At 36.4% G+C, this 10,370-nt stretch overlaps 1 protein-coding gene across 4 annotated transcripts in view; it reads left to right on the top strand.

The window, feature by feature from the left end:
* Positions 1-9,626: 9,626 nt before the first annotated feature.
* Positions 9,627-10,370, top strand: part of LOC121323634 (leucine-, glutamate- and lysine-rich protein 1-like) — a 46,453-nt gene continuing 45,709 nt past the window's right edge. For 2 of the 4 annotated variants that reach the window (XM_041264804.1, XM_041264801.1), the window contains exons 1-2: positions 9,627-9,732; positions 10,225-10,333. In XM_041264804.1, the coding sequence (XP_041120738.1) occupies positions 10,286-10,333 (48 nt within the window). In that variant the 5' untranslated portion in view covers positions 9,627-9,732; positions 10,225-10,285. Of the gene's footprint in view, positions 9,733-10,056; positions 10,334-10,370 lie in introns of those variants that run through there. The other 2 variants (XM_041264803.1, XM_041264802.1) reach the window with 2 other exon arrangements.

The raw sequence follows: 10,370 nt of genomic DNA, 5'->3' as shown, positions 1-10,370 counted from the left end.
TATTGGAGTCATTGTTTGAAAAACAGTATTGAGGGAAACTTTTATAATTCCTGGTAATCTTACTACTTAATAATTCGGTATATTTGATCATTGAATGAATGGTTTTCTTAAATACTTGAATGAATCACACAGACTCACTGGGAGATCTGGGGAGACCTGCATTGTAGTTTATTAAAGCCTCTCCCTCCTTTAATAACTAAAAGGTTGAAATAGTTATAGAGGCATAGACCGTATTCGCCTTCATTCTGCCTATCCAGATGCCTGACTAACAATGAAGTTCAAGCCTGTGTTCCTCGAGTCCATATTGTGTAATAGTGACCAGCTGCAACGAATGAACATTCCTGCTTGGTTTCCATCCGTTAAAGTTTTTAACATAAGCCTTTAAGGAATCGAATCAGCCAAATATGGGCAGGATTGTGTTGTGAACTTTGAGTAACCTTTAAAGGAGCCAGCTGAATATGACCTGCAAGGGGGGGGGGGGGGGGGTCCTACAGATTTAGATTCCTTGTTGTATTCTTGTCACTGGGTGACTGTGTTCTAGTAGCTCATCTCTCACTGGGTGTCAAGAGGTTTCCATTGAAACAACCGTTATAAAATTTTACCATAGTAAAAGCATAGTGAAAGTACTGTACTGTATAGTAAAGCATATTAAAAAAACAAAAAAAAACAAATGCATAGTATAACATATAGTATAACATATATGCATAGTATAACCACAGGAAAAACTGTTTTTTCCTTAAACAAAGCCTTGTAGATACTTAATAAAATACATTCAGTCCCAAATTACTAAGCTTTTCCACAGGAATACATAACCGGTTCTCAGGCACTGTAGCAAAACGCATTGTGTGCATTAAAGTAAATTCTCTGTTTTTAATTACATAATATGGAGTTTATATAGATGTATGAAGAGACACACAAGCAGCAGCAAAGCTCCAGGAAGTCTGTCTCACCACAGTATATCTAGAAGTGTTGTATGCTGGGATTGAGGAATGAATGTTTGCCCTCTGGCATCAATTTCCTGTTTGAAGTGATCCAAAGCAGTTGCCTGGAGAAGGCCCAAGAACAGGCATGTGTACGTGCTTCACTGAATGAGCCATGGCAAAGCATTGTTGAGGTGGAGAAAAGCAAAAGGATGTTAATCCCATAGGAATGCATGATACAGGTAACGCTGCTTCACTCATCCCACTGCCTTGCCCAACTATTCAACAGAGTTGTGAAATGGGAGTGGTTCTTCACGCTCATTATCTTTTGAGTTATTTCCCTGTACTTCCATGTGAGGTTCTCACACACATCTGTTTATGGAAAACTGAGTTTGCTTACAGTACCTTGGTTTGTGATGAGAACTGAGACAGTCCACTTACTTTCTCCTTGCTACAGTGTAAAATATGCTCCCAGAGACAGAAACAGCCTAGTGGGGGAATGGTGGAATTCCAGTCGAATATCCTGAGGCTTACTGTTGACATGCTTAACTGATCTTTTTTTATTAGCCAATTCTCTTTCTGCGTTCAGCATTATAACTTGTGATGGCAGTACCTCAGGCTGACATGGTCGAGACAATCTTATCATGCAGAAAGTGAATAATATGATTGCTTCAGTAGGGCTGGACATCCGTATGGTGTCACCAACAGGCATTCTGTAGGAACCAAAATGATCTACAAAAAATGACAAGAGGTAGTTATCTTTGGAAGCTGTACACTACCTAGGTATGCTTGTGGTTTACAGAATATACAAGAAACAATGTTTTTGCATACACTGTGCCAGAATAAAGCTTTGAGTTTGATCTCAAAGTGGGACAGAAGACTTCATGAAATGTAAAATGTACAAACCAAGATATGAATTAACTACATCCCTGCTCCTAAAAGGTTTGTAAAGCTTTGAAAATAATTATTTTGGTTTATGATAGCACTTTATATATGCATACAGAGTAAATTAATCAAACAGACAGATAATCAATAAGTCCTTCTCCCAACTGCACTAACACCTGTATTAAATACCTTCTAATCTGTCGCACTCAGAGATGCACGTGCATAATATCAGGGTTGGGCAAAATACTCAGGAAATGTATTTTACATACAAAATAAAAAATACTCAGAAAACAATGTATAAAAATACAAAATACAGCTTACTTTGGAATCACTGCATTTTCAATACAAAATACATTTGTATTTGGAAAATACAATTTGAAATTGCAAAATACATTTAATAAACAAAACAGATTATTATTTTGTATTTATAGTTCATCCGCCGCCCCCCCCCCCCCCCCCCCCCCCCCCCAAAAAAAAAAAAAAAAAATATTTTAGATAATAAGGCCTGAACCTGAACATTTTGGAATGCTTTTGGATGGTTGTTATGTGTTATTAGCATTTTGACAAAAGACACTTCAGAGACAATTACTGTTCCAAGCATCTTTATTTTGTTGCTGTCAAGATGCAGTTTTAAAATAAATAACAATTTTCAACACCAGAAAGTTTTAGAACTTTCTTTTTTTTTTTTTTTTTGGGGGGGGGGGGGGGGGGGGGGGTAAGGAGGAGTAATTAATATCGTTCGTTTTTGGAAAACTTATAAGGTTGGTGTTTATTTAATGTCTAACATTAGTGTAGTTTTCAGTACACATAGATGTACTAGACTCCTGTGTGGCACTGTATAGCTCTCTATCAGTTCTCCTTCAGCAAAACAAGTTTCTGGAAGAAGTCACCCAACAGCCCATTTCTTTGGGGGCTGAAAATCAAGAGAACAGATGCTCAACAGCAGCAGAGGAAGGAAGAATGGTATTAAAGCATATAAACATCTTCTTAATGAAAGGGTATTGCTCTAAACATGCCACATCCTTCCTTGGGTCTTCAACAGCTCAGCTTTGTTGTTTGTTATTGAGGGAATACTTACCTGGGAAACATCTTTGCTATCCATAAAAACAAAGAAGTCATCTTCTCCCACTAGAAGATTCTACTACAAGACCCAACTCTTCAGCAGCCTGAAGCATTAATTGATGGAATCTTCTGGTGTCTCCAGAAAGACAGACAGTGTGATAGCGAGCACACCATTGTTGATTTTTTATTTTTTTTTATCGAACACACGGTTACTATAATTACATTTTATACAGCTGCAGGTTAATATTTGAACTATTACTGACAATTTATTTTGGAGTATTTTGAAATTACAAAACACTAAGGAAATGTATTTTCAATATAAAATACAAGATACTTCTAAATTGACATTTGCATTAAAAATTACAAAATACAGATGTAATGAAAATACGTATTTTAATTACATGTATTTTCGATACTGCCTAACTATGTATAATATCAGTCAGTTTTTCTGTTGGTGTAATATTATAACTCTATTAGTTAGTCAATAGCATACAGTAATGTTGTTTGTTTTTATTTTTCCATGGTGACCGCCCTTAGGGCCTGTTTTGCATCATCCCAAGCTTCCGATGATGCGCCCCATTAACAGCCTCTTACTGAAAGAGTTTTCCTCATACACATGCTATTTGTTATAACACTTCACTATAACTGAGATATGTTAATTCTGGCAAAATAATTTTAACTCCCTGTATACATACATTTGATCTGTAAACGACATCCATCCTTTTAATTCTGGTGCTGTGATCTGTATTATGGCTTTAAAGAAATAATGAATAAATATGAATAGAAAATTGCTAATTATGTTATGCTACAATTTCCAAAGACATCATCTTTCTCACATTTTGATTGCATTGTTATGCGTCACTTCCTTAGAACAAGAGAATGACATTATAATTGTAATCCTTGCCAGTATAATAAAGCCCCTTTTCCACATTGGGTCTACACATCAGTTTTGTGTGTGACTTTCATAAAGAAGGCATGCCATTGTGATTTGTCATGTGTCAGACTACTCAATCATAAAGCATGGGGGGATATCATCATTGTGCCAAATGGGATGGGGGGTCGGAAAATAACGTGAGAGAGAGAGAGAGAGAGAGAGAGAGAGAGAGAGAGAGAGAGAGAGAGAGAGAGGAAAAATACTGAATTGTATTTTGTTATTACAATGTGACAGGAAAAAAAAAAAGATTCACATCCATGTTTTATATAACAGCCTATGGTTTCAGACACAAAGGAATAGGGGCAAAACTTGTAAGTAATAAGAAAGCTGAGCTAAAATTAATGTTTTTCTGTCCCTCCTTGCAGCCAGTATTGAGTCTTGAGCTCAAGATGATGGATAGAGAGATTTTCTACGACCCTGTTATGTGACTCCAATATTTCTTCAGCTCAGCTCGAGCTATGCAGCGGCACAGGAGGAAATTGGTTTGCTCGATACCGTGTCTGACCCGAGGATTTCTGACGAGATAAAAGTGTTATATTAGTATTAAATTAGACTTCTGGTCCCTGGTTTAGAAACAGCCACTAAAGTTTAATTTTTAAAAAAAAAAAAAATCTAATTTTGAAATAACAAACAAGAAGAGCGTTTTTTTAATATCTTGTATTAGATGTTGGGAAGCTGCAATACTGAGGAACGATAGGATACTAATAACAAATATATTTTGTATATATTCAATATCTATAAATATGAATATATGTGTTATTTTTTTTATTTATTTATTTTTTCCTAAAATATTTTAGTAAAAAAAAAGTTTAGGATTTTTCTGTGTGAAAGGTTTCTATATCACACAGCATATTGTCTCAAAAACAATCTCCATGCTTGCATATATAGCACCAGATTCGTCTATATAGTGCCCATTAAAGAAATTGAAGCCAATCTATAATAAAATCTATAGTAAGGCATTTACAGGGGCAATTTGGACACGCCCAGTGCCAGTGTTTCCCACACCTGTTCTGTTCATGCACAGTTTCATCTGCTCCCCAAATAAGTTTCATACTTTCAGAGACATCAAAAAACCATACCTCTCTGAAAAAGTAAGCCACACTCCATACAGGAGTATTAGTCCTGGCAAATACCTTATTCCACAGTACTGATATATTTTAACACGTTGTGGTCTAGCTGGGGAAGAACATCCATTTATTGTGTGTATATTTTGGCACTTAAACTCACTGTACAAAAATGGTTTGGAAACAGGAACAAACGTTCTCTTATGGGCATTAAAAAAATCCCTTTACAGTGTTATAGCACAAGCCAACATGAGAAGTTGATCTTTTGCAAAGCTGTATAATATTAATGTTCCAGTTGTTGGTTACAGGCTCAATCATGCCATTTTTACCATTTTGGATTGCTGCCTAATAAAACAAAACAAGAAATTGAAAAGGAGGGTGGTATGTTGCTCCACCCTTTATAAACCCTGCTCCAGGCTTTAAGAGATAATGTCCATGAACATAAACACAATAGCACAAGGCTTGGGTATTTACTCTCTACGAACAGTAAAAATAATGTATAATGTGCTAGCTACAACAAAAGTGTACTAGACCACCAAAAGTTAATCTTTAGTTTTCTGTCTGAAAAAAAAAAAAATTATATATATATATATATATATATATATATATATATATATATATATATATATATATATATATATACCTCTTTATCGTAGATTCTATAGCTGTGATCTAAGGTACAAAGAAGACGTTATTATAACTTCTATTGAAGTTTAATTATTAACTAATAGGAAATAAGACCGTTTCACAAAAGACACGTTATTCGAACCTATATGTATGATTATCTTTTTTTTCTTTTTTTTTTAATGAATAAGGTTTTGTCAGTACCATTTTAACCAGTGCACAGCTCATAATTCTTTACTTGAGGGTTATATGGTAGACCTTAAATTTGCGTGTGTGGTTGTGTGTGGCCTGGCTTGCTCAATTGTTTGAATAAACTATTTCAGGTCCTACAAATAAGAAACAAAGAAATAGAAGAAACAGCAGGTATTTGTGGCAAAATGACTCTTATTAGCAGTTTAAAAATGTGAATGAACTACTTCTGTCAGACAAAACATGCAGCGCAGTTTTTATCAATTCCATATTAATACTGCATCAGAAATACTGGAAGGTTGACAAGTAGGTCACTGCACTGTATATGAAAGTGAAGCTGCTTTGTTTCACTGTGTTTGTAAGGAATGATAATAGCCACCCAGTATACTAAATGGTCCATGGGAAATCAGAAGAGCCTTGGAGACTGAGGAAGAATGTTATTATTATGCACCGTAACCCAGGCAACACTGAACCCCTAACAGAGTGATCACAACATCAATCAGATTTGTGGTTGGGTAGCCATTTCTAAGGGAATGCCAGAAACAGGTTCTGGAAGACTGATAATGCTTAGCAATTGAGTCTTGAGTTTCACAGTTACTGAAATCATGTGTTCATGCTTGCCTAATTGCAGGATAACACTTTATAACAGAGTTTACATACAAAAGAGCAATCTTCTCTGTGCAAATGTGAACCAGCGCATAGTTCCTGACCTAGCCTTCTAATAACTCATGCAATTAAAAACTATCAAATCCACAGAGAGAGGTGACTGATCTAAATGAGTGCACTAAATAGTCATCAAGCACTCTCCATCTAAAACTGTCAAGGATGTCAGGATGATTCAATGTGATCAGTCTGTATGGAGTTCTTTCTGAAACACAGATAATTTGTGAACCATTTGGCATGGAAGCACCTGCCAACCAATAATTTGTTAACAACCTTTGCATAGTTTCAACATGAGGGAAACTGACTACCGACAGGGAGGCATAACTCATGTATGATGCAGAAACTGCATTTCACTGCAATCAACTTGCATCACAATTGACTCTTCCCTTTCTTTACCTGTAAGATAATGCATACACCTAGAAGTCTCCACAGGTGTTACAACAATAAGTGGATTAAAAACCATTTGTATATATGTTTAAGGTCTGCCAGATGATTTGTTCATTCTACAGAGAAAAGTAAACACACCACACTGTCTAGAGTGATGAAACAAGAGATACCATTTGAACACCCACAGCAGAGGTTTTTGAAGCTATAGTATAAGCAAGCAGTCACTAAAAGGCGGCTTCATTCTGGTGTTTTATTTTCAGATTCAGTAAATGTCACTATATAGCTTGAAATGAGCATTACTGCATTACTGTACACTTTTTATACAGAGAAATGAACCTACAGTATGTCGTTTTTTAATTGAAAAAACAAATACAAAATCATATATATATATATATAAATTGCCGGCCCACGACACACATCTGGTACTGTATACATATAAGTGATTTCAGTTTCAAAAACAGTGCACGGATCATCCCTTTGATCCCCACCCTGGTGCGAGGTTTCTGTCTTTTCTTCATAAAACATTAACAGTCCCAGCCTTGGTTTGATGTAAAGAGTTTAATATTGCTGATTTGCATTCCCTCCCCTGCCTCGTTGCTGCGTGACTGCCTTGATTCAGTGTCACATTGTGGTAATTTAAACCGATATCCCACAAAACTGTCACGACATTCAGAACTCAAATGTGAACACAGAGCCGTGGCGTGAGAGGCGCCGGAGCCTTTCCTGCGTTTCTCATGCGATCCTTATGAGGCAGTAACATGCACACACGCACTCACGCACAAACACACTCCACAAGCAGTAAAAGCAATAACGTGCAAAGAAATTGGGTTCAGACTATAGGCTGAGTTGGAAGTCGTCTTTATCACGGTAAACGCAATACAAATTAACACAAACGAATCAAGAATGTGTTATTTGATTTTTTAAATAACTAATTTGCTTGTGTGCCTTTCGCAGACGCTACCTCGTGTGCGTATTTGAGCTTTCGTGACTGCTGAACGTAATGACATAATCTCAAACTGCAGAATTGCGCCAGGTGTCTGATCGGCTTTCCTCTTAACAGTTAAAGCAGTCACGCTATTGCCATTTACTACATAGAAGGGTCATGCGCGAGATATCCCGTTAGTATCTGAAGAGGTGGACACGAAAGGCTAGACTACATTGCGTGCAGGCGCTGAGCATTACTTTGGTGTTTATGACCAGAGGTACAATAAATACATACGTACACAAATGAAGACTAAGCATGAACTACTTTAATATTTTCTTCTTCGCAAAAACAAATTAATAACTATTTAAAATGAGTGTAAAACGAGCAATAAAATACCCATGAAGGAAATTTATTTAATTAATAATTAAGGAAGCACCAATACGAGGCTCAAAGCTGTATTCATAGGAAGAACAGGAAAAAAAAAAAAAAAAAAAAAAAAAAAAAAAAAAAAAACTGTGTAATTCAAATACGCGTTTTGGTGCATTTTGTCTGCTGGCTGTAGTGTACAAAAAAAAAAAAAAATCCCAATTGGTGTGTGAAGGGGATACAAATTGTCGACCAGTTAAGCTTTAGCAAATACAATTCAAGATAATTTATGCAAACATTACTGAAGAAACGGACAATCCCGTTGGCTGAGCGTGCTCAGGGTCTGCTTGTAAAAGTGGAAGTTGCCAGCAACCATTGTGCACGTCGTTTCTTTTCCAAGGCTGTCTGAGCCTCATTCGTGCAGTAATTCATGTCCTTGCTTGTTTGCACGTTACCCAACCCACTCCCTGGCTCCCAATTTGCCTCATTCATCTCTTCATAGCGTGCTTGAATTAAAGGCTTGAGGAAAAGCCAATGCCTATAATTCCTTCAATTAGGAAAATAAACCACGTTGTTGTTTTGTTCATATTTTAGCTGTGGCATTTTACATATTTTAATTAGGTTAAACAAAATTGATAGCCTCAGTTTAATGTAAAAACTGAAAAAAGAGAACAAAGTAATACTTTATTTTAAGCTTTAATGTTTGCTTTTTCCAGTATAAAAATATTTCAAAAGCATGTTAAACAAATATATTTTAATTATGGCTATAATTATTGCAATATATTGTAATTTAATCATAGATCTCATCATGACGAACAACATGTTTTTATGAATATTCTGAATCGTACAATTTTGTTTGCTGCACTTAAACTGCGAACACAATAAACCCGTTTTTAGAACGGGTAGTCGACTATTTGATAACTGTTTCTTAACATGTACACTTAGCTCCTAAATGAGGGTTTTCTAAAGCTAAACGTCTGGAAAGTTTACATGTACATGTCAGGAGTTACATTTCAGAATTGATCTTGACATTATTAATTCTGCACTACAGTGTCACGAAGTCAATAATCTATGCATTTCTAGCAGTATTGTCAGTGACCCAGGCAGACTGCGTGGGTTAAACAGATTGAGGATTCACTTTGACACTGGCACATCGTAACTCGTTTAAATGCACATTCCATTCGTTTTTGTACAAAAAAAAAAAAAAAAAAGTTAATCCACGTAAGAAAGAACGTGAATGGCACGATTTGCCTGAGTCAGGGTCTACACGACTCTGACAAGAGACGAACACGACACACAAACAGTATTCACAACTAACCGACATCACATAACCCCACGCCTGTGAAAAAACACGCAACGACCACGTCTATTAAAATTAAATAAAAATTACAACTATTTTACCCCAGCGCTGTATTCTTAACCAGCGTGATAGTCTGTCAATTGTGCATAGTTAAGACGATACAGCTAAGAAGCTCACAAACTCTTCTACGTGCACTTTCCCCGTCATTACACAGAATACTGCTGTTGAATTGTCCACCCTCGGTTTGGTCTTGCGTCCATCATTCTTACGTGCTACGTATGTTGCGAGCGTAGTTGCCATAGTTTCAGGAGTCGCTTGGGTCATGGGCATGGCGCTGACTGAAAGTGCAGAGAGCTAAACAGATTCAGTATTACGTACTTGATCGATTTTATTCAACAAAAAATTGCAAACCGGTAAGTGTCACAACTTATTGATACATCTTAGATAGTCCTAGTTACTATGAAAGGCAAAAAGATAATAACAAACTCTATGCGAATACGTTTGTGTAAAGTATATAACCATCAGCCTACAAACTCCAGCAATTCAAGACAAATTATATTGTGCTGTTTTATTAACAAGCACGATTTTGTTTATGAGAGAGAGAGAGAGAGAGAGAGAGAGAGAGAGAGAGAGAGAGAGAGAGAGAGAGAGAGAGAGAGAGATTCTAATTTGTCCTTCCGTCCCCGCCCCCCATAATTAGGGAGGCAACTGTGGACAAAATAATTTCAAGAGTTCCATGTAACATACTGTGTTAAGTGACCACGTTAAACTAATAAATTGAACTAGACCGCATTAAAAGTTATGGGTGGAACGTGAAGAAAACATGGATTTAAGTGCGGGGATACTTATTAATAAACACCGCTAACGCAGTTGCATGAATTCCATTCTGTTGTGCTTTGTTACAGGAGAGCCTTTTCTAACCACCTTTCATACACGAAACAGCTGGTGCTTAATACCACAGAAGACATGGAAAATCACACGCCGAGTCACCCTTTACCTGTTGCAATTCAGCAGGTAATATTTTAATCTTTTTCAATTTTTCATTTTTTTT

This window comes from Polyodon spathula, chromosome 11 (genome assembly GCF_017654505.1).
Source record: "Polyodon spathula isolate WHYD16114869_AA chromosome 11, ASM1765450v1, whole genome shotgun sequence".
Taxonomy (NCBI): Eukaryota; Metazoa; Chordata; class Actinopteri; order Acipenseriformes; family Polyodontidae; genus Polyodon; species Polyodon spathula.
Note: the sequence above shows the minus strand (reverse complement) of the source record. Positions and strands in the feature narration are given on the sequence as shown.